General features: G+C 32.9%; 1 protein-coding gene across 3 annotated transcripts in view; it reads left to right on the top strand.

Annotated features, from left to right (window-relative positions):
* The window catches only part of PHKB (phosphorylase kinase regulatory subunit beta), a 240072-nt gene that overhangs the window by 54655 nt on the left and 159100 nt on the right, over positions 1-26317 (top strand). For all 3 annotated transcript variants that reach the window (XM_080828157.1, XM_080828156.1, XM_080828158.1), the window contains exons 4-6: positions 7924-8023; positions 13964-14071; positions 17723-17803. In XM_080828157.1, coding sequence (XP_080684283.1) covers positions 7924-8023; positions 13964-14071; positions 17723-17803 — 289 coding nt within the window. The remainder of the gene's footprint in view (positions 1-7923; positions 8024-13963; positions 14072-17722; positions 17804-26317) is intronic.

Below are 26317 nucleotides of genomic sequence, written 5' to 3'. Positions count from 1 at the left end.
TTGGTTTTGACTTAGGTCATGATCTCAGGGTTGTGAGGTCAAGTGCTCTGTAGTCTGTGTGGAATTTGAGATTCTCTCTCCTTCCTCTGCCCTCCTGTTCATGATGTCTCTCTCTCAAATAAATAAATCTTAACAAAAAAAAAGAAAACACAGTAGTCCAAAATTTGGGGGATACAGCAAAACCTGTTCTAAGAGGGGCAAAACCTCAAGAAAAATTTCCAATAAACAACCTGATCTTAACAACTAAAGGAGCTAGAAAATGAAGAACAAAGCCAGTAGAAGAAATAGTAAAGATTAGACTAGAAATAAATGAAATAGAGACTAAAAAAACAGTAGATTAATGAAACCAAAAGGTAATTCTTTATAAATCTCAATGAAGTAGGTAAGCCTTTAGCCAGACTTTTAAAAATAAATAAATAAATAAATGATAAGAAGGAGAGGACTCAATAAAAAATGAAGTAGAAGTAACAACCAATACCACAGAAATACAGTGGATTATAAGAGAATATTATGAAAAACTATATGCCAACAAATTGGACAACCTGGAAGAAATGGAAAATTCTTAAAAACATAAAACCTAACAAAACTGAAGCAGGAAGAAGTAGAAAATTTGAACAGACCAATTACTAGCAATGAAATTGACTCAGCAATTAAAAAACAAAACAAAACAAAACAAAAAAACTCCCAACAATAAAAGTCCAGGACCAGATAGCTTCCAAGGATGAATTCTACCAGACATTTAAAGAAGAGTTAATACTTATTCTTCTCAACTATTCCAAAAATAGAAAATGAAGGAAAACTTCCAAATTCATTCTATGAGGTCAGCAGTACCCTAATATCAAGCCATATAAAACACTAGAATAAAACTACAGGTCAGTATCTCTAATGAGCACAGATGCAGGGATTCTTAAGAAAATACTAGTAAACTGAATCCAACTATACATTAAAATAAATTAATGATGATCAAGTGGGATTTTTTTCAGGGATGCAAGGGTGGTTCAATATTTGCAAATCAATTAATGGGATATAATCAACAAGAGAATGGATAAAAACAACATGATCATCTCAATAGATGTGGAAAAAGCATTTGATGAAGTACATTATCCATTCATGATAAAAGCTCTCAACAAAGTAGTTTTAGAGGGGACATACTTCAGTATAATAAAGGCCATATATGAAAAATCTGCAGTTAACATTATACTCAGTGGTGAAAAACAGAGCTTTTTCTCTCAGATCATGAACAAGACATGTATGTCCACTCTCACCACTTTAATCAATATAGTACTGGAAGTCCTAGCCACAGCAATTAGTCAAGAAAAAGAATGAAAAGTATCCAATTGGAAAAAAAGAAGTAATACTTTATTTGTAGATGAGAAGCTATATATAGGAAACAGAAACTATTAAAGCTTTACCAGGTAACCCCTAGAACTGATAAATGAATTCAGTAAAGTCCGAGAATACACAATTAATATATAAAAACCTATTGGCTTTCTATACTCTAATAATGAAGTACCACATGAGAAATTAAGGAACTGTCCCAATTACATTTGCACAAGGAAGAATAAGATTCCTAGTAGTAAACCTAACCAAGGAGATGAATGACCTACACTCCAAACACTATAACTTCTGAACATAAGTGAAGATGACACAAATAGAAAAATATTCCATGCTCATGGATTAGGGGAACTGATATTGTTAAAATGTTCATACTACCCAGAGGATCTACAGATTTGATGCAGTTACTATTAGAGTACCAACCACATTTATCACAGAACTAGAACAAATAATCCTAAAATTTGTATGGAGTCACAAAAGACCCCAAATATTCAAGCAATCTCGGGAAGGAAGAACAAGTTGAGAGTATCACTATAGCAGAGTTGAAGATAGAGAACAAAGCTGAATAATCAAAACAGTATGGTACTGTCACAACAGTAGTCACATAGATCAGTGGAACAGAATTGAAAGACCAGAAATAAACCCACATTTGTATGGTCAATTAATCTGCAACAAAGGAGACAATAGTGTACAGTTGGGAAAAGACAGTCTTTTCAGTAAATGGTGCTGGGAAAACTGGACAGCTACATGCAAAAGAATGAAAACTGTACCAGTTTCTTACACCATACAGAAAAATAAACTGGAAATGGATTAAAGACCTAAGTGTGAGACCTGAAACCATAAAATTTCTAGAAGAAAACATAGGCAACAAGTTTTTAAAAAAAGACCGTAGCAACATTTTTCTAGTTATGTCTCCTCAGGAGAACCAAAAGCAAAATTAAACTATTGGTACTATACCAAAATAAAAAGATTTTGCACAGCAAAGGAAACCAGCAGCAATGAAAAAGGCAACCTAGTGAGTGGGACAACATCTTTGCAAGTGATGTATTTGAGAAGGGGTTAATATCCAAAATATACAAAGAACTTAAACCACTCAACACAAAAAAACCCAAATAGTTCAATTAAAAAGTGGGCGGATGATCAGTATGTCCAGTGAAGACATACCCATGGCTAATTGGCATATGAAAAGAAGGGCATCATCACTAATCATCAGGGAAATGCAAATTAAAACCACAATGAGATATCACTTTACACCTCTCAAAATCTAATATAAAAAACAAGAAATTATAAGTGTTGGAGGATGTACATAAAAAAGATCCCTTGTTGTGCTGTTGGTGGGAATGCAAATTGGTGTAGCCTCTGTGGAAAACATGGAAGTTCCTCAAAAATGTTAAATAGAATTACCTTATCATTCAGCAATTCCTCTACTTGGTATTTAGACAAAGAAAATGACATCACTAGTTCAACAAGATATGTACCCCAATGTTTATTGTAACATTGGCAATGTCATAGATACAATATCATTGTTTCCATGCCTAGGAAAGTCCCAAGTGTCCATTCATTGATGAATGGATAAAGAAGATGTATTATGTGTGTGACACACACACACACACACACAGACACTCACACTGGAATATTACCTAGGCCCACAAAAGAATGAAATTTTGCTATTTACAACAACATGGAGGGATATAAAGGGTATAATGCAAAGTAAAATAAATTAGAGAAAGATAAGTTCCATATGATTTACTTATGTGGAATTAAGAAACAAAACAAATGGACAAAGAAAAAAGGAGGCAAGCCAAAAAAAAAAAAAAAAAACCAAAAAACCCAGAACAAAACAAAACAAAAAACCACACTTTAAAATGCAGATAACAAATTGGTGGTTGCCAGATGGGTGGAATAGATAAAGGAGATCAAGAGTACACTTATGTTGATGAGCACTGAGTAACATTTGTTGTTAAATCATTATACTGTGTACCTAAAACTAGTGTGACACTGTATGTTAATTATACTTCATTTAAAAAATGAAAAAAGAAATAAAATGTTATATTAGTCAACAAAAAATAAACATGAAACTCAAATCCAATCCTTGATTGGATCATGCATTAAAAATAAATCCTCTGGGCGCCTGGGTGGCTCAGTGGGTTAAAGCCTCTGCCTTTGGCTCAGGTCATGATCTCAGGGTCCTGAGATCGAGCCCCGCATCAGGCTCTCTGCTCAGCGGGGAGCCTGCTTCCCGCCCTCTCTCTCGAGGCCTGCCGCTCTGCCTACTTGTGATCTGTGTCTGTCAAATAAATAAATAAAATCTTAAAAAAAAAAACCCAAAACCAAAAATATAAATCCTAGAAGGTATATTTTGAGTATAATTGGATAGATTTGTTATAGTGTATATATTAGATTATTTAGTAGCAATATTAAATTCCTTGGATATAATGATAATATTGTTCTACAGGCAAATGTCTTTGAAGACAAATTTTTGAAGTGTCTGAGGGTCTGATTTTTGTAGTTTACTTTCAAAAAGTACAGAAAAATTATAGAGAATGCAAGCTAATTTTAGTAACTGGGGAATCCAGGTGAAGATTAAAATGTTTATTCATTGTAACATCCTTTTCATTTTTCTATGTACCTGAAATTTTTCTGAATAAAATTTTTGGGGAATTTTGCTTGAAAAAATATAATATATAGGCCTTTTCCCAGAAAGCTTCAAATATTTGATAGAGAATTTCAAGTCCTTTCTTTGTGGGCATACTCTATGTACTAACTCCCTGGATAATTTATCTTCTTATGTATGTAAAGCATTACATTTATTTTTTTATTACCAGTAAGGGAATTATTTCCCTTTTGGAGAAATGCAAGAGTACTTATCACAGAATTATTTAAGTCCTTTTTACCTTTGCAATATTAAATCATGAAAGAATTTGTTTAGAGAATTTCCATGTAAAATTAATAGACGTTTTGTTTCTAATTCTACTTGTTAATGGTAGTGAAGTCATACAGATTACATTAGGGAGAATTCTTAAAAAATTAAGCTGCAGTATTTTATTTTCAGAAACTTATATCTACCTCTTTTTATTAATGAATGCATAATATAAAATTATTAATTTTTAAAAATTGTGAGTAATTTGATTTTTCTCATTGCCATTGGTTTTCAGTCTTATTAACAATCTCTTGAAACCTCGTATCTGTTTGGATTTGTGTGTGTGTGTGTGTGTGTGTGTGTTTGTTTGTAGTGAGTACTTAAAAAATATTTTATGCACATTTGTATTTTATATGCATGTATGAGTATAATTGATGTTATTTAATTAATCAGATATGGTCATTATTTTGTTTTTAGAGACAATGAAATGATTTCTTTGCAAAAATACACTTTAATTTTTTGAATATAATATAATATTTTGAATGTAATATAATATTACAGGTCCACATTATAATTTTGTTGAGGAAAGAAAAATTGATTAGCATGTTTGACTTTGTAAAATGTCATTTATAGGAATGCCTGAATAGTGCAGATAATTAAACATTTGACTCTTGGTTTTGGCTTGGGTCATGATCTCAGGGTCCTGGGATTGAGCCCTACATCCAGCTCTGTACTCAGTGTCGAGTCTGCTTGGGATTCTCTCTCCCCCTGCCCCTCCTGGTCATGCTTTCTCTCTCTCTCTCTCTCTCTCTCTCTCAAAATTAATTAATTAAAACATTTTTAAAAATTAATAAAATATTTACGTCATGTTGCAGTTCCCAATGTACCAGTGTTTATTTATATTTTTAAAAGATTTTATTATTTATTTGACAGAGAGATAGTGAAAGAGGGAATACAATCAGGGGAAGTGGGAGAGGGAAAAGCAGCGTTCCCACTGAGCAGGGAGCCCAATGTGGGGCTCGATTGCAGGACCCCGGGACCATGACCCAAACTGAAGGCAGGTACTTAATGATTGAGCCACCCAGGCAATTATTTTATTTTATTTTATTTATTTTTTTTATTTATTTTTTTCAGGCAATTATTTTAAAGACAAGTTTGGCCCTAGTGTACCAGTATTTAAAATTATATCTGTATTATATTATATACAACTATATATTTATTGTAATTAATATAATTAAACATTTTAATATTTTGTTATATAGTTATAATTAATTTAATTATATATATTTATTATTTTTGTTTACGTGATTCAGTTTAAAACTGTTTCTGAACCTACTCAACTACACAAAATCTGTTAAATGAATTTTGATTCTGTACTTTATGCTTTATTAAAAAGTATTATAATGTTTTTTTCATTTTTTTGTTTCTGATATAATTCCTAGAGAAAAACATGAACTTAAATTAGGGTTCAAATATGGAATAAAGTTTTCTTTTTATATTTGAGAAGAGTAAGTGATATTTTGAAAAGAGTATTGACTTGAAAGAGTATGTGTAGACTCTCTAAATATATATGCATATATATATTGGAAGAATGAGAATGAATAGCAAACATTTGCAGCACTGTCCAAGGGAGAGAGAGAGGTAGACTTCCTGTAGGAAATCAGCCCATTTCTTCCTAGTGTTAGATTTATAGCTGTTAAAGGAGTTGAGTTTAATAGGTGGTCCTAACTAGTTTTGGTAAACAATCAGGTTACATGACTGTTTCAACCAAACAATATTGATTTTATTTTCCTTTAAGCTTGATTGTAGGGAAATAATGCACTGACAGGATTCAAGTATCTGGTTTCTTTCACTGGTTTATATTTATAAGTACAGAATTCTAGTTTAGGTATAATAACAAGACTTAATATGGTAGAAATATTTGAACAACACTCGCCCATAGCTTATGATCAGTACATTCACAGATGAAGTTTAAAGTTCTTTAATTTATTCATTTTTTAAAATTAGAAGTATTCTTCAGAGCCCATTAAAACTTGAATTGACATCCACAGCATTTGTTGGTTTTTTTGTTTGTTTTGTTTTTAAATTTTATTTTATTTTATTTTATTTTTCAGTGTTCCAAAATTCATTCTTTATGCACCACACCCAGTGCTCCATGCAATACGTGCCTTCCATGATACCCACCACCAGGCTCACTCCATCCCCCATCTCACCTCCTCCACAGGGCTTGTTAAAGAGAGTAGAATATTGCCAGATCCTGGTAGAAAGTAGAAAAATTATTTTGGGTCATCAGATTCACTTTAAATCTTTGAAAAGGTAATATATGTAGACTTGTTGCCTAAATGTTTTTACTCACATGAAACTATTCATTTACTTGCTCAGTCAGAAGAAAAATATTCTTCTGGTTTCTGTTTTATTTGCAGAAGAACAGAGAAATAGAAGTTCATTGAAATATAAGAACTCTATAATGGGTGGTTTATTCTGGAATATTTTTGTTTTGGTTAAATGGTTGTTGAAATTAGGGGCAGAGAATTACTTTAAAAGACAAATTTAGAAAAACTTGATTTGTTTTTATTTTTAGATGAAGTAGGAATTGGAAACAGATTTCATTGAGCTCAATCCATCCAAATTGTGCTGTTTCCTTCATCTATCAATTCCTGGTCCACTGTTACCTGTGCCATAATTTGTCTCTATTAAAACACTTGTGTAGCACATTAGACAGAAAAATACAGCATAGAGCAAAATCATGGTAGTTGTACTGTAGTACTTGCATATGAAGGGAGGAATGATGTTCTAATAACAACTTACTTTTGCCTGACATTGACAGTGCTATGTTAAAATGATCATTATTCCTTCTAGTACTGGTATATGAGGTGTGCAGTTGGAAAAGAAGGTAATTGTGGTATACTTTTTAAGGAGACAGGTGACACTTTTTATCAAGTGTGGATGATTGCCAGATATTTCCATTAAGATTTAGCGAACCAATGAATAAGTTACTTTTGTTTGCAGTAGTGGGTAGCTCTCATTACTTTTTGATTCATGGTGAAAAAGGAACTTAAGGACAGAAGGACATCTTAACTTTGCTTTATGGTTAGATTTTAGCTGTTTTTTTTTTTTTTTTTCTTAAAAGCCAACAATATAAACATTGGTTGATTGATTTTAAACTACGAGCCAAGAGTATAAAACTGCCCAAATACATCATGTTTCATACTGGATATGTGTTTATTTGAAGACATCCTTGACTAAAATGCCCACCCTGACATTATTAAACACATGATAAAGCAAAGAAGGCATGTACCCACCTTAATCTGTGTTCCCTTGAATCCAAGTGGCCATTGCATAACCTAAAGGGATTGGTACTAAAAATTGCCTCTCCTCTATAACAGCAAATTCAAAAAATCTCTTGGTAGATTTTTCCAATATATCATATCCTTTAAGGTTTCAGCCAAGTCAATGTAGAAATATTGTATGCTATTTCTGAAGCAATTGGCTTACTTCCTTAAAAGAAGGAGAAATCAACACAAGTTTCATCTTAGGATTTTTTTTTTTTTTTTTTTTTTTGCAGCATTTCTACATCTGCTGGGAAAATGGAGTTTCACTGTTACAGAATTAGTAGATGTCGCCAAAACATAGGATTAGTCAGATAGTTAAATACTTAATTACCGAAAGCTCTGCTTCCTTTTCAAATGCATTTCCAATTTGTTTCATGAGTTATCTCTCTCACCCAGGCGCATTGATGATGACAAGGGAAGGACCCATGAGCTGGAGCACTCCGCTATAAAATGTATGAGAGGAATTCTCTACTGCTATATGCGTCAGGCCGATAAGGTAAAACACTGTAGTGTGGACTGGAATTCTCACATCATTCTGAAGGATTAATTTAACCAGTATAGCAATAGCATCTTCTGAAGAAGAATGTACTTTCAAAAGGTAGAGCCACATCCTAGGGCTGTCTAGATAGGTTAAAACAGCCTCTGCATTCCCAGCCCAGGGTTTGAAATACTGAAATTGAAGAAACACATTAAGTGAGAGGTGATTGAGAATTGTTATTTAGGACTGAATTTGTTTGTATTTCACATCTGGTGTTTGCTTGATAAAGACTCAGTTTCTCAGGAACCTTACAATATCCATAATTCTAACGAATATTATATTGCTTAAGAAAATCCTTATCAAAATTCCTTTTGCACATGTGATTGCCCTGACTTAAGTGAACTTCAGTTTATTTTTATTTGTTTTTTAGATTTTATTTATTTATTTGTCAGAGAGAGAATGCATGCGCACAAACAGGGGGAGTGACAGGCAGAGGGAGACGCAGTGTCCCCTCTGAGCAGGGAGCCTGATGTGGGCCTTGATCCCAGAACCTTGGGATCATGACCTGAGCCAAAGGCAGGTAGATACTTAACCGGCTGAGCTGCCCAGGCGTCCCCGAACTTCAGCTTAAAAATACTTCATAATTTACATGTAGAGAGGACAGAAATGATTGGCTTAGAAAATAGCAAATTTTACAGGTTATTGTGGAATACATAATCAGTAATTATTATTGTTATTATTAAAATAATATACATAATACAAACTGCAAAGTACTATGTAAATCTAATGTAATATTTCTCCTACTCACCTATATCCCTCTGTCCCCAGGTCCTAATATATTAAGTGTCCATATATCAGTGAGTATATCTTAGGCCCCCAAGACTACCTCCAGGTTCAATGGTTCATGAGCAAAGATGCACATCAGTAATTACACAGGCAATTTTGATCACTTAAAATTTTGTATGTTTTTATCTTGTGATTATTAGATTTTTTGTGATCACACATTTTCTTCCTAAGATCTGTATCTGAAGTCAAAGCTAACAAAAAATTATATTTTGCCCTCAGAATGTGACAACAAGAAAATGTTATTTGGCAGAAAAGGTAGATTTTTTTCATCAGCTGGTAATAGAGATACGTAACAAACCTGTAGTTGTCTGCTGAGCTTTGATTTTATAAATCATTATTATAAAGGTTTTTCATTTGTTGAAATAATATCCTGTTGGTGTACTTGAATTAAACTAGTGTGTTATATATTTTGAAGTAATTGTGATTAAAGTTTTTTTTTTTTCTCCTGGGAAGTTTACTGTGAGAAGTTTACTGTTTATTTCACATTTATTATTTCATGAATGCCTAATGTCTGTGAATTAACTTTTCTCTTAAGGAAACATTGTGAGAGCCATGAATTTCATATTTACTAAACAAACTGACAGACTTAAAATTAGAATTGTTTATCAAAAGGGAGGAAATAAAGAGTTCCTTGTGGCTTAGTTAAATAAGTTGTTAATATCTCTTTCTAAATATCATTCAACCTTACTAACCAGTCCTCACAATTTTTTTTTAAAGATTTTTATTTTATTTATTTGACAGACAGACATCACAAGTAGGCAGAAAGGCAGGCAGAGAGAGAGGAAGGGAAGCAGGCTCCCTGCCGAGCAGAGAGCCTGATGCGAGGCTCGGTCCCAGGACCCTGGGATCATGACCTGAGCTGAAGGCAGAGGCCCCAACCCACTGATCCACCCAGGCGCCCCCACAATTTTTTTTTTTTAATTTAAATTTTGTTAGTTAACATATAGTGCAGTATTGGTTTCTGGAGTGATTCATCACTTACATGTAATACGCAGTGCTCATCGCAACACATGCCATCCTTAATACCCATCACCCGTCTAGCCCATCCCCATCCACCTCCCCCATCAATCATCAGTTTATTCTTTGTCATGAAGAGTCACTTATAGCTTGTTTCCCTCTCTCCTTTTTTTCTTTTTCCCCTTCCCACACACTCATCTGTTTTTTTCTTCAATTCCACATATGAATGAGATCAAATTTGTCTTTCTCTGACCAATCTTCACAATTATGTTTTTTTTTTGAATACAGCTTAAATGGGACTTAAGATGTCTTGAATTTCTTAAATTATAAAGGATTGCATTTCTTTCCTTTATTTAGTTATGATGCTAGACAATTAAAATAAGTATGGGGGAGCCTGGGTGGTGCAGTCGGTTAAGTGTCTGCCTTCAGCTCAGGTCATGATCTGAGGGTCCTGGGATTGAGCCCTACATCAGGCTCCCTGCTTAGCAGGAAGCCTGCTTCTCCCTCTGCCTCTGCTGCTCTCCCTGTTTGTGTTCTCTTTCTCTCTGACAAATAAATAAAATCTTAAAAAGTAAGTGTGAGTTTTAAGAGAAGGTATGGGGCGCATTAGGATTAGGTATTTATACTTACCACCAAATATAAGGTTTTACAGATTTTTTTTAAATTTTTTATTTTAATAAACATATAATGTATTTTTATCCCCAGGGGTACAGGTCTGTGAATCGTCAGGTTTACACATTTCACAGCACTCATCATAGCCCATACCCTCCCCAATGTCCATTTCCCCACCACCCTCTCCCGTCCCCCCTCCCCCCCGCAACCCTCAGTCTGTTTCTTGAGATTGAGTCTTTTATGGTTTGTCGGTTTTACAGATTTTAAAGCAGTTTTTATAGTTGTAATTTTTTTTTCTTTTTTTAAGAGAGAGCTCATGCACATGTGTGTGAGTGGGGAATGGTGTAGAGGCAAGGAGAGGGAGAGAGAATCTTAAGCAGGCTGCCTAGCTTGGAGCCTGACACAGAGCTTGAGCTCACAAGCCTGAGATCATGATGTGAGCTGAAATCAAAATCGGACACTTAACTACCCAGGCACCCCTGTAATCTTTCATGATCCCCTAACTTTTTAGAGTTAGAATGGAGGATATTATCATGATTCACATATGACTGTGAGGAAGTGACTCAGATTAGATATCTAACCACACACAGCCAGCTCACTGCTTCCTACCAAACCTTCACCTTGTTGATGTTTACAGTTTCTTTCATGATTATGTAGTAGTAGGGAAGGTTACCATATTTTAAAGTGTGAAATATATATCTTTCGCCTTTTTCTTAAAACTAAAGTGAAGCATATTTGTAATAATCATTTGCTATTTGATACTAAGATTCATCTTGTCTTCTGAAGTAAAATCATGATATACTTCTTGACATATTTTCTGAAAATACTATATAAAAGAGATATTTGCATTTGAGTGAATAGAGTTGCATTTATTTGAGTGAATAGAGTTGTCCTTGTTTTGCAGAGTGTAGAGCAATCTGATTTCTATTACTATCATGCCACTTGTCTTAAAATACCTACTTATTCATATTAGGTGTTTTTCTTTTTTTAACTTCTAAATGTTCATATACCTATTCTCTCATTTACTCTATTTTCTAATACTCCCTAAGGAGAAGCATTCAGAATTTTTCAAAATAAATTCAATTTGCATTTAGTATTTTGGAAGGCACAGATTTCCTTTATAATGGACTATGAATGTTGCTGTCCCTAGCTGTCTACATAAAAAATTTGTCTAAAATGTTATTGAGTAGTTTCTACTTCAGATTTAATGATTTTTAATGAAATATCATTAAAATTTTATAAAATGTATCATTCCAGCATTCCCTTATGAGATGATTTTTCTCACTTAAATGCTATGTTATTTTATAAATTAAGAATGGATGACAAAATACTCACCTTTTCCTAAATGATAAACTGTTTGTTTACAATGATTTAAGTTTTCAGGAAAAATCTAAGTAAAATACAAACAGCGAAAATATTATTCTAGTTTTTTTTTGGCCTAGAAAATTTTCCTTTAATCATTCTTTATTTTTGCTTGTCAAATGCCAGACATATAAAATAATGATTAATATCACCTTATTTTTGACTGATTTCAAGGATAATTATTGTCTATAATTCATATACACTATGTCCCATTAATTTTCAAAGCTTATATAGTTTGGGTCTTATTTTTTTCTGAAATTTTAAGTTGTTTGTCTTATAACAGCTGCAAGACTCAAAGCATGGTTACATAATTTTCCGTTTGAGTATCTTTAATCATTTAATAGTTGCTTTCCCCCCGACACAGTGATTGAATATAAATTCTCATGCTGGGTACTTGTGTGTCTTGAAGACAAATGACAAACACTGCATTGTCAACTGTAGCAATAACTTTATTAAACAGATAAGACCTTATCCTTTTGGATCTCTATCAAGTAGTCAGAATGTATTTTAACTTAACCATATTTTTGTCTAAGAGCCCAGACTCATAATGTTTAATACCTTGAGATACTAGTGTGAAACGACCACATTTGATTTCTATTTGTGTAGTCTAATATTGTGGCTGCAGTTTCAGATCCTGAGAAGGAATAGCCTTCTCATCTTCTCTGGGTTAATACTCAATGGCTTGGTCACTGTACATAGTACACATAGAAGATACACATCCCTACCTTTGTCCTTACCCTTTCATTCCTGTGTATCTACTGGTAGGGCGTAGCTTTCATTTTGTTGACTTGAATGATAGGGAGGGCTGTGTATTTGTCTGTGGGGTATTTGCAGGCTCTTGGGGGTGGGGAGGGGATGCAAAGGTGTATTAGCCCTCTAGCGCACTGTCCAGTGATCTTTCTGTGATGACAGAAATGTTCTTCATTAATGTGTTGAACAATGCAGAAACTACTAGTCACATATGGCTACTGAGTGTTTGATACAGTCAGTGTGACTGAGGTACTGAATTTCTGAACTTTGTTTAGTTGTAATTTAGTTAGTTGTTTGTTGCTAGTGGCTGCCATATTGGATAGTGTAACTTCTAGAGGCCTATAAGATAGAGACAGAGACAACTAATAAAAAGAAGAGAGAAGAAGTTACTGAAGGATAAGTACCTTGTGTGGAGTCCAGAGGAAGGAATTTAAGGAACATTTCAGAAGGGACTTTATAAAAGAAGAATTTTTTTGTAGGTAGAATTTTAAGGATGAGAGAAAATGTGAAGGTGAAGTAAAGAACATGCTTCTATGTACTTCATTAGCTAAGTAAAACAATGCAAAGTCATAACATTGTAGATACTATCATCACTTATATGTTTTAAAGGGAAGAAAAAAATTATTTCATTTACATATAGCTGGGTGTTGTTCTATTCATTGTCTGTTTTTATTCATCTTGTACTTCTAGGGGCTAGCATAGTACTTGATATATGATTGGTATCAGTAAATAGTCATCAAATTGAATTGAACAGGCCCTTAAAAAGTAGATGGATTTCTTTTTTTGTCCTTGGAGTTTGTTAGATCACTTAGTATTTACTTAGTATTCTAAAATGGTTAAACTTGATATGCAGTTAATAAGTACAAGTGTGTTATGTTCTCTTAGAATTGATGACTTAGTAAGGAGAGTATATGTGGCAAAGGAAATGAAAACCTGTTGATAGGAACGTAGGTTACAATTTGTAATCTTTAGAGAAAGAAACAGCATTTGAAGTTTTGAACACTTCCTTAGAATTAGAATTAGAATGAGGTCTAAATTCATGGAAGCATTTCCAAGTGGCAGTACAGTGGGATGTAATCCCTGAAATCCTGTCCCACAGAGTAAACTATTATTTGACTCTAAAATAAAATGAATATAAAACCATTGTAAAAGCTGTTGCTACCATATTCACAAGCTCCCTATTACACTTGATTTGCTATTTTTGAAATATCAGCTATTCAATAATCATGTTAACTGTTAAGTTAGTAGTTATATGAGTTTTGTTGGTGTGTTGTTTCTTTAGAAAAAGTAATATATCTGCTTTGCTCTGTATTCTGCCTTTAGGCTATAGTTTTCTTTTTTAAAAGGTTTCATGAAAAATAATTTATAATCTCTAAAGTTGGATGATAATGTGAGTTAGTAGCACTATTTGAATTTTGTATTTGATTCTAGGTCCAGCAGTTTAAGCAGGACCCACGCCCAGCAACCTGTCTTCACTCTGTTTTCAATGTGCACACAGGAGATGAGGTCCTCTCCTATGAGGAATATGGTCATCTTCAGGTAAAAGGAGAAGTCTATAAGTTTTCTTCTTCTCTGTGCATACTCTATATCATAGAAGGTTTGGGGGTATTTGCAAGTTTTAGAAAGCAGATTTCACAAATTATTCAAAACAGAAGTAGAAAACCAACCCTAAAATGAGGAAGTGAAATGGTAGACACCAGGGCTTGGTTAGTAATTGTGATTGAGCATCAACTCAGACTGAGGTCTTGATCTGCAAGGAGTGAAGAGCAACTGGATAACTTATAATATTATTCCTATCTCAATGAACCTTGTACTTACTCTCAAATTTAGAAGAATTTCACCATTTAGGAACTACAGAATGAAAGACAGTTGACAGTGATACAGCAGCAAGTCAGAAATTTTTGTTATGTGACAGTTCAGTTTTGGTATATCAACCTTCAACAAAGCTATCAGCCTACCATTAAAATGTATTCCAAAAGGCATTTCTGGAGTCTATAAATTTTGTCTCCCATATTATATTAAATTTTATACCTAGGCTAAGAATGCATTGTAGGATTTTATGTTTTGTTTTCACTTCTTTTTCTCTTACATCTGTTTATTACTTTTAGCTGTACATCCTATTGCTTTGTTTTTAGAATATAAATATTATATATGCTATTAAATGAGTTTTTTTCCTGCTCATCATTTGATTCTGCTGTCTTTAGGACAGAATACTTATTATTCATATATTCTTCACTAAAATAAGAGTATGTCCTTTTTATAGTCCCCTTCTCTCTAGAGATCTGAAATATCTCCTCCAGTCATAGAAAGTACAGTGTCCCCATTTCTATGCTGCGGAAACTCTCACACTTATTTGTAACCAGTTCCTTGGAGAATTAGTATTATATGAATATGTAGTTGCTCAACCTTCTCCTTATAATTGTGACATAATTAGGTTTTATATATCTTTTGCTTTGACAAATATGTTTACTGTCTGAAATAGGGTTTTCAGAAGATAGTGGCTCATTTATTTTTGTTTCCTGGAACTTAAGCTTAGTGCCTGCCTCATAGTAGATTTTAAATAAATGCTGGTCAACCTGTTGTTTGGCTGTTTCTGTACCATTTGCTATTTATTGTACTTTTCTCATAGAAGCATCCTGCAAGTCAAAGCAGAGGGCTTTTGGAGGTGTAGCTATAAATGCCCGACCATAGCAGTGACATTTCTTTGAAATAATTTCTGACAGGCCAATGTCAATGCTGTAAGAAAATATTTGGGTGAGCCTGGCAGTGGTTTGAAGCTCTTCTCTACCATGTTCTGAGAAGGGTCACTTAAAAGTAGTATGTCAGTCTAAAAAAAAAGTATGTCAGTCTAAAAAAACCTGAAATCAGAATTTATATCTTTGGGTCTGGCTCACTTGTACCTTGACAGCACGCTGACACCCCCTGGACTTTGCTGAAGAGTCAGGAGGCGTCCAAGACAGCTCTGCTTCCTGAGAGAGGCATCAGCACTGCCAGGCCCTGGTGGCGGTGTTAGGTAGTTTTGTAGTATACACTTTTGTTGCAGGCATTTTCACTGCATGTATTTTCACCGCATAACTAATTGGCTCTAAGGCAATTTTACTTTGAAATATAAAATTACAAAAAATAAAAGGACATTAAAAGGGATATTATATAGCATGAAAAATGAATGACAAAATTAAAGAGTTTATTGTGAAATACAGAACACTAAATATATTTAAAATGTGTGTAAATTCATGACAGTATTGTGCAAATAATTGATTTTATGTTTTGGATTTTACCTAAGCATTTGTTTTCAAGGTCTTTGGTTCAGAGTAATGCATTTTTCTTTTTTGCTTGTTGTTTTGTCTCCTCATTTGCATTACACTTTTCCTTTTTTCACCAGATCTTCCTTCATTAAGAGGGGTATTACTTTCTAAATACTAGGATGCATATTTGTAACTGAGCTTTGCACTGCCTTGTGAATGCCGTCTACACTGTTTGTTTATTTGTTTGTTCTTGGCATATTGTCACATCTCTGTTCATAGACACTCCATAGTTCTGCGGTAAATGTGGTTTCAAACATCTGCATCATTGTATAGACCATTATGAGGACTAAGATTTAATATAGAAAGTATGAATTATAAAAAGATACTTATAAAAATATAAGATTTATATAATATAAAAGTGAGAGAAATGGAGAAATGAAACCAAACCGTCAAATCAGACTGTCTACCAGGTTTTTGTTTTTGTTTTTGTTTTTGTTTTCTATTACAGCAAAATTGCCTTATGGTCAATTGGTGATGTGGAAAAAATGTACCCACTGGAAATATTTGTGGTTAAGTGCTTGTGGCAAAGATGTCTAAGGCAAAGATGATTAGGCAAAATACCCAACACACCTGGTAGCACAGGGCCGCTTTGTCCAGGGCCTGTTGGACACAAATAATTTTCTGCCCCCAGTTTCTGTCAGTTACTTAGTAAGGATTGGAAGAGAATCAGGGAAGACATGAGCCACCAAGGCTGTTAGAGAGTAATGATCTTCTGGATTAGAATCATATCAGGACAAAATTACATTGTGCTTTCTAGTTGATTTTAACTCAAGTTATCATTTTCCTAGGTAAATGAAAAATTTTGTACTGCTTCCTGTGTATTTATTTATTATATAGCAACTTTATTGAGATACAATTCACAAAATTTACAATTCACCTATTTAAAATATACAATTCAGTAGTTTTTATTACAGTTAGAGAGTTGTGCAACCACTATCACAATTAATTTCAGAACATTTTCATTACCCCATAAAGAAATCTGGGCTCATTAGCTGTCACTCCCCATCTCCTTTGAAAGCCTCCTGCCCTAGGCGATCACGAGTCTACTTCCTATCTTTATGAGTATCCCTATTCTGTAAATTTTATAGGCACGGAATCATACAATATATGGCCTTTTGTGACTGTCTTTTTTCATTTAGCATATTGAAGTTTTGTCTGTGTTATAGTATTTATCTTTCACTACTTATTTACTTGGCATCCCATTCAGGCTTCTGTGAGAAACTTTTTTGTTAAAGAAGACATTATTGTCTTCACTTTTTCCGTTTGTATCATATAATGTCTATCTTTAATAGATGAACTAAAAGGTAAAATGACTCATTTGCTTATAAAACTCATTTGTTCTTAAATGTATTTTATATGCTATATCATTGATTAAAATTAATATGTCCCTGCAGTTGCTTACATAAATTCTGCATTCTCTGAGAATAATACTGTTTTCTGGATGCACTGCCTATTGTTTATGGTGTACTGGCAAAGTCCTAATGTCTTACTTGCCAAATAACTTTTTCATTTACAGACATTTGAAATGAATTGACATTACTTAGCTGCCTGTGAGGCAAAACTACTTCAAAGTAGACTACTTTAGACCCAGAATTTGAAAATAAATCTTAGAAAACAAATGTTACAGAAACAGTTCTATTAGCAGCCATTTTTCTAATCAGGTATTAACCACCACAGTAAATTTGAGGATTTTAGAGTTTTATATTCAAAGCTGGGATTTTATGATGAGCTAAATAGTCAGCTCCTTTATTTCACAATAGGAAAGGCAATATTTTTTATTTGCCACTATTAGAGAAAATGACTTGTAATTTTAGCTCTTACATATAATTTCATAACATGGTCTTTTTGTTTTTTCCTTTAACCTTTTAATGTTGTTTGTTTTCAGATAAATACGGTGTCACTCTATCTCCTTTACCTCGTGGAAATGATTTCTTCAGGACTCCAGATTATCTACAACACTGATGAGGTATGAATTGCCCAAATTTTCTAGTACTAAATTTCATCTCTGAGAATATTTTTTTCTTTTACTTTTTAAAACTTAGTTTTCATTTTATGAAAATGGCTTATTCATATAATGAGATACTGGATTTTGGATGTTGGATCAAGAATCTTTATATTAAAAAGCAAAGCACTTTAAAAATGAATGAATGAAATATATGACCAGTTGTAAAATTTTACACCTATGAAAGCTCTGCTTCAGGTGATATGAATGCAATAAAAAGTTGTAACTTTCAGAAAATTTTAGTAACAAAGTGAAATAGCATTTGCAGATTTTCTTAGCGTTATTGTGTTGTTTTTGCATATCGTTGCTTTTGTAAAAGTAAAAAGATGCTTTTATTGTTATTATTGTTATAGTGTTATTTGTATTATATGGACCTCATATGTTTTTATTATATGAGACCACAGTAAGGTTCTTGATGTTTTTAAAACATAAATACAATGTTATTAGGAAATTTGAAAAGAATTTATATCCCCAAAATGAGAAGCATTCCTTTCTTAGTACTAATGCTTGAACATACACACGTGCTGACACATTTCCAAATATGCCACAGTGAGAGCAAAAAGTTACTATTATTGAAATGGTACATACAATGAGAAGCGAGCAAAGAGTAGGTATGCTATATATGCTTGTTATTATTTCTTTCCTGTGATCCATGTAGGGAGAACAAATGTATCATGTAATTAACATCCATATCATCACTGGACTGCAATGAGGGTGCTGTGATATTGATAAATGTAGTCCTGTCCTTAAGTAGTTTATAGTCTTTGACATCCTTCTGGTTGTGCTTTTTTGATAGTAAGTAAAGTCTATTCATTTATTTTAAGATTTTATTTATTTATTAGAGAGAGTACAGCAGGGGGAAGAGCAGAGGGAGAGGGAGGAGCAGACTCCCTGCTGAACAGGGAGCCTGATGTGAGGCTTAATGCCAGGACCCTGGGATCATGACCTGAGAAGAAGGCAGATGCTTAACCAACTGAGCCACCCAGGCACCCATGTAAAGTCTATTTAGATGTACAGATAAACAGTAAAGAAGGAATTAAGAATACCCACTTATGGTTTCCTTTGTTTGATTCATCAAAGAATTACACGTTTTTATTTCATCCAAATACCTCTTTTTTTATAATATTGTGAAATAGTGGTATTCAAAGATTTTGGGTAAGGGAGGTATGGAAAACTCCTATTTCAGACCAATTTAAGCAGCATCCTAAAGCACAAAACAAATGGAAGAAATTAACTCTGACTAAGAAAAGGGAGGCTCCCAGAACCAGCCCATTTAGCTTCTGTTGGAAACTCCAAAGCACTGGGAGAAGTATCCAGCACAGCATAGTTTGATAACCATTATATTAAGCAACAGCTAAAATTGACAGTTGCAAGTAATTTCCTGTTAATGTTACTGATGGCAGTGGTGAAATTGCCTTGGTTAGTGTAGCATTGTTTTGTTTGGTATATTATTTTCATTTTTAATTTTTAACATTTTGTTTCTTGCTTTCTCAATATCTACCTTAGTTCATTTTATTATTTGTTTTATTTTTTAAAGATTTTTATTTATTTATTTGAGAGAATGAGTACAATCTTCACAGAGAGGCAGAGGGAGAGGGAGAAGCAGACTCCCCACTGAACAGGGAGCCCAGTGAGAGGCTCAATCCAAGGACCCTGAGATCATGACCCGAGCTGAAGACAGATGCTTAACTGTCTGAGTCACCCAGGCACCCCATACTATGGTTCATTTTAAATCTTCAGATGTCAACTGACAGTTTTCGAAAATGTGATACTGCTTTAACCTTTCTATTCTTTGTATGATTTGAATATATTTAAGCAAGTTTGATATCTTCTTCTTAAAAGCTGTATTTTCTATTGTTTTTCTTGTTGATTTTTTTTCTTATCCTTACATTTTTTATTTGGCAGATATAAAATTTTTATGTAGCTAATTTCAATAGGCCTTTCACTTGTACACTTAAAATCCTGGAATAATAGAATGTGTTCTTGGGGCTCACCATCTTTTTCTTTGACTTTTTAATATACTATGTCAAGAATTATATGGAGAAGCAGTAATTGGGCCTGCATAGAATCTTTCAGGGAATGAAATTCCTTTTATCAAGGTATTTCAGAGAAATGAATCCTTTGAAAGGTAGTATGACTTGGGACCGTTTTGTTTGTTCAAATTGTGCCTCATACCCTAACTGGCAAGTTCATAGTCCTGTCTCTTTTTGTTGTTCCCAACCATATAACATCTCAGGGCAACCCAAGGATCTGGGAAGGAAGTGGGAATGCCACTCATTTCTTTCTTTACTGTCAAATTTTTAATTTGCCCAAATCCTTATCTTTTTAGGATTGAAGAATACAGAGCTCACGCACACATGACACACATATATGTAATACACATATTATATTGTCAATGCTTTGGTTTATTTTTTAATAGATCATTTTCCTTAACAGCTTATCATCATATCTTTACCGATTCTCTTGTTTTTATAAACTTTGTACACACAAAGGCTTAAAGGAGAGAAAGCTTAAGGGTACCCCTCCTAACATGCTGTGAAACTATTGAGTGCCAGTGTTTGAGCTTGTGAGCTTTGCCAGGGAACGTATTTGCTGAAGGCAGGAACAGTAGGGGATGCTCATTTTCTAGTGTCTTTCATTGCCCACATATATGTCATGTTCTGTGGTTACCTAGTCTCAGTTGGTGTCTCTGGAAGTATTGCTGTGCATATTTGGAATATTGGATTTTTATTAAAAATGAAAACTGTGGAAGAGGCATACTTCTACAGTTCTTCCCTGGCACTCTTACTTGCTTTCTCTTCATCTGGAGAGAAACCCATAATGTATGTTAAAGTTATGTATTTTAATACAAGTTTATAGCTATGTATATAAACCAGGTGCAAATTGCCAATAGTCCTTTCCTGATGTAGTCATACAGAACATGCTTAATTCCTCCAGCATTCAGTTGTGACATGTGTGAAACGTTGTCTCTACCATGCAAGTTCATTAGGGAGTTAATGCCCAGGGTGTTTATTGGGGTCTGGTTACGTATACACCCTCTTTCTAGCAGTTACTAAATTTCTAACTCTCAGGAAAGCAGGTGTTCAGCACAAGATGTGTTTAGGCAAAAAATACTGTTTGCATTAATAGTTCAGGCACAGTAAACCACAACTGTGGCTTAATAAATTATTCCTTCATCATGCCTATCTACAAAAGAATATTTCATCATGTATTATTCATCTTAATTACAGGAATTTATAGCTTATATATAAATGATAAAAACTATTTTAAATGTTAGAATATTTAGAGCTCTTTGTATTAGACAAATGAACAAGCATAATTGTTCCTAACGAATCAGAGTATATATTATCATTTTTTGTTTATTTCAACCCAGATAAGAAAATTATACGTGAAAATTGAGCCTGCTAGCCCCTTATGTATGAGAAATGTTAGAGCTTTGTGAGTACTCCAGAATTCTTTAGTTGTGAATGTCAAATGAGAAAATATAACTATGTCATCTTTTCTATGATGCAGCATAGTTTTCCAGGTTCTTTTATTTTTTCTTAGGTACTCTTTTTCTGAGGTGTCTTGGCATCTTATGATCTTCATAGGTGTTGTTAACCAAATTTTAATGATGCCGGTTTACTTAACTGCACATAAATCAATCAGAGAATGACAGTTATTATATGATTTAACTCATATGTGGAATTTAAGAAATAACACAGAGAAGCATAGAGGAAGGAAGGGAAAAGTGAAAAAAGACATAATCAGAGAGGGTGATAAACCAAAAGACTTTTAACCATAGGAAACAAACTGAGGATTGCTTGAGGAGTGGAGGATGGGGGAAGGGGTAGTAGGGTGATGGGCATTAGGGAGGGCCCCTGATATCATGAACACTGGGTGTTATAGGCAAGTGATGAATCACTGAACTCTACCTCTCAAACTAATAATATACTGTATGTTAACTAATTGAATTTAAATTTTAAAAAATTTAAAAACCCATTATTAAATCATCAAGTATAACTTTTTTTACTTTGTTTCTTTGACCTTTATTAAGCATATGTTTTAAGAAAACGTAAATATTAAATCATAGTTCTTAATTCATATGACAGTTTGAAGGAATAAAAAGATCCTAGTATAATTAAGTACTCTTTGGTTTCTTTGTTACAGTGAATTGTATTTTACAAGAAAATTTTCTTTCAATCTAAACCCTCAAATATATTGGCATATATTTTTTCATAATAATCCTTTTATCATTTTAACAACTGTTAGTTCTGTAATGATGTCCTGTTTTTCTATTCCTCAATTTGATAATTTGTGATATCTCTCTTTTCTGCTTGGTCTTGCTTAAAAGTTTTTCAGTTTTATTAGATTTTTTAAATAACCAGTTTTCTGCCTTTTTGAGTTTCTCTACTATATGTTTTTTGTTTCATTCATTTCTACTGATATCTTTATTTCCTTTCTTCTACTTTCTTTTTAATTTATCCCTTTTCAGGGTTTTTCTTTATATGGAAGATTAGATTATTGATTTTTTTGCTTTTTTTTCTGCCTTATGTATATATTTAGGGCTTTAAATATTCCTTGCTTAGCTTCATTCTAAAAGTTTATGCCATAATTTTATTTTCATTCAATAAAAATATTTTCCAATCACCATTATGATATTTTCTTTTACCAGTAAGTTATTTAAAAATGTATTTCTTAATTCCTAAATATTTGGCTATTTTCTATCTTTGATATGACTTATAGTTTAAATCTTCAGTGATCAGAGAACATATTCTATATAGTTCTGATCCTTAAAAATTTGTTGAGATTTGCTTATGACCCAGCATATGGTCATTATTAGTTAGTATTTCATAGAAGTACAACAAAAATGCTAGTGGACTCATTGTTCTTTTTGTTAATTAAGTACACTGTGTTAATCAGGCTATTCATATTTTTTATGTGTTGTGCAGTTTTCTGTCTGTTATGTTCATTCAGTATCCAGCTATGATTGAGTTTTTTTCTCCATTTCTGTAACTTTCTGATTATGTATGTGTGTATGTATACACACATAAGTACATATGTAAAACTACATGCATATGATTTAAAGTTGTTATACTTTTTTTTGAAGAAATGAAATTGTTTGCATTTAAAGAATTTAAAGAAGACAATAAAAAGAGCAGAGAACATGAATATACTTTTCCCCCAATTAATAAACTGTGTTTTAGAGAAGTTTTAGGTTCACAGCAAAAATGAGAAAAAAGTACAAAGAGTTCCAATATACTCTTGCCCTCAGACACCCATAGCCTCTTTTTAAAAAATTTAATTTAATTTAATTTTTTTCAGTGTTTCAAAATTTATTATTTATGCACCATACCCAGTACTCCATGAAATAAGTGCCCTCCATAATACCGACCACCAGGCTCACCCAACTCCCTCCCCACTCCCCTTCAAAACCCTCAGTTTGTTTCTCAGAGTCCACAGTCTCTCATGGTTTGTCTCCCCCTCTGATTTCCCACCACTCACTTCTCTCCATCTCCCAATGTCTTCCATGTTATTCCTTATGCTCCACAAGTAAGTGAAACCATATGATAATTGACTCTCTCTATTTGACTTATTTCACTCAGCATAAAAATTGTTATACTTTTTTGTTGAGTTGACAATGTCCCATTTCAACTCATAAAATTACTTTCTTAAAATCACCTTTTTCTAACTAGAGCAGTTTCTTTTGATTAGTATTTCTATAGTGTATCCTTTGTATCATATAGTTACTGCTGTTTTTAAAATCTAGTCTGCAGTCTTTTCTTTTTAACTGGAGTACTTAGTTCATTTACAATTTAATGTAAATTTTTGTCTTGGTTTCGGTCTTTCATATTTCTATTTGTTGTTGGTTTCATCGGTCCTTTGTATTTTTTTTCTCCTTTCTTATATCATTTTGGATTCATTAAGTATTTGTTACAGTAGCATCCCTCATTAAGCTTTATTTTATTATTCTTTTAGTGGTAATTGTAGAAATCATAGTATCCTCAACTTATTAGGATCTATTCAATATTTGTATTTTGACTGTTTTTCAGACCATTGAAAACCCTTAGCACATTTTAGCTTTACATACTATTGTTGACATTTATTTTAATTCTACGTAAGTTTTTAAGAATTGTTTTTTTAAGAGAGAGCGAGTGGGCAGGAAGGGGCAGAGGGAGACAGTGAGAAAGAGAGAGAGAATCTTAAGCAGCTCCACACCCAGCATACAGCTTGATGGGGGGGGCTCGATCTCATGACCCTGAGATCACCACCCGAGCCAAAATCAAAAGTCAGACACTTAACCGACTGAGCCATCCAGGTGCCCCAAATCTACATGTATTTTAAACTGCACAAAACATTAATACTATTGCTATATACAACAATATAGAACTGTGTATCCATTCATATACATATAACCTTCACATGTACCATTATGAAGATCATCTTTCTTTCCCAGGTTGTTCTGTCTGGGATTATTGGCTCTTCCTGACTTACTGTTTTTCTAAAAATGTCTTATTTTTATTTAATGTTTAAAGTGTATTTTAGGTTGAGTTATTTTCTTTGAATACTTCAAATATGTCATTACTGGCTTTCTATTTTTTTTTGTGTGTGAATTCTGTTGTTGCTTTTAGGAAAACATTTTCTTCTTGGGCAACTTTAAACTGTTTTTCCTTGTCTTTCATTTTTATGAGTTTTATTAAGATGTGCTAGTTGTGCTGTTCTTTGTATTTATAATCCTTCTTGGTACTTGTAGAAGTTTTCACATCTGAACTTAACGTCTCTCATAAGATTTGGAAAATTTTCAGCTGGTATATACTCAGATATTGTTTGTGTTCCATTCCTTTTTTCTATTTTCCTTTTTTGAAGCACCAAATACATATGTGTTACCCCTTCTCCCTTATCTTTTCCTCTTGTCCCATATCTTTTCATCTCTTTTTTTCTATCCTTCTCTCTATGCTTTTTTACTATTTCTACTTTGACTTGGAATTTTTTTTTTTTGCTGGTTTATCTTTATATTCATTGTTGTATGTTCTAATATAGATAACTGGTTATTAAAACTTATTAATTGAATTTTTAATTTTAGGTATCATACTTTTTAATTCTAGAATTTGCATTTGATTTTTTTTAGACTGGTGTCTTCTCCTGAAATTCTCATTTTTTAAATTTCTCTTTTGAACTTAATTATTACTGTTGTATTAACTTCATGTTTGATAACTGCACTATATGGATTACATGTGGTTTTGTTATTATGATCTATTTTCTTACATCAGTTTTGTAATTTTGTCTTTTTTCTTGCATGTCTGTTATGGCTCATAATTGTTTGTTTGTTTATTTTAACAGTTTCTTGTTTTACTATTCATGGAGTTGTGAACTATCACTTTTAGAACATCATCATCATCCTTAAAAGAAAAATGACAGGTTGCCAGTCATTCCCCATTTCTCTCTCCCCCTTTCCCCTGACAACCACTGATCTTTTTCTCTCTATGGATTTGTTCATTTGCACATTTGAAATTAAGGTAATCATATAACATCTAAATTTTTGTGTATGGATGGCTTTTTCATCTAGCATATTTTCAAGATATATCCTTGTTATAGTGTGTATCAGTACTTTGTTCATTTTAATAACTAAATATGTTGCATTGTTTGTATATTCCACATTTTGTTTATTCATTCATTAGTTGCTAGAAATTTGGGTGATTTCTACTTTTTGACTATTACTAATAATGCTGCTCTGAATTTATGTGCCAGTGTTTGTGTACTCTCAGGTATATACCCAGAAATAGAATTGCTAGATCATATAAGTGAACCTAATGTTTAATTTTATGAGGAATTGCAAAACTGCTTTCCAAAGTGAATGCGTCATTTTACATTCCCTTCAGGAATGTAATAGGGTCCATGTTTGTTCTTCCTGTTTTTTGTTTATTTGTTTTTATTATAGCCACTCTATTGGGTGTGAAGTGATATCTCATTGTGGTTTTGATTAACATTTCCTTTATTACTACTGATGTTCATATTCATATCATTTACCCATTTTTAATTGAGTTGCTTAATTGTTGACTTATAAGAATTTTAAAAATATATTCTGGATACTAGATCCTTATCAGATATGTAATTTATAAACATTTCTTCTATTCTGTGGGCTATCTTTTCATTTTCTTTATAATGTCCTTTGAAGCATACAGTTTTTGAAAATTTTGATGAAGTCCAGTTTATCTAGTTTTCCTCTTGTTGTTTGTGCTTTAGGTTTCATAAATCTTTCTTAATTTCTCCCAATGAGGTTTTGTAGTTTTCAATATATGGTTTTCATTCTTTTTAAAATTTATTCCTGAATATTTTATTTTGTATGCTATTGTAAATGGAATTTCTTAATTTCATTTTCATACTGTTTACTCCTAGTCTTTATAAAAACACAGTTGATTTTTGTATATTAATCTTTTATCTTGCAACTTTGCTGAGCTTGTGTTTGTTTTATAGTTTTTATAATTCCGACTAAGAGGT

This window comes from Martes martes, assembly GCF_963455335.1.
Source record: "Martes martes genome assembly, chromosome: 17".
Taxonomy (NCBI): Eukaryota; Metazoa; Chordata; class Mammalia; order Carnivora; family Mustelidae; genus Martes; species Martes martes.
The sequence above is the reverse complement of the archived record's forward strand: the minus strand, read 5'-3'. Positions and strand labels throughout refer to the sequence as shown.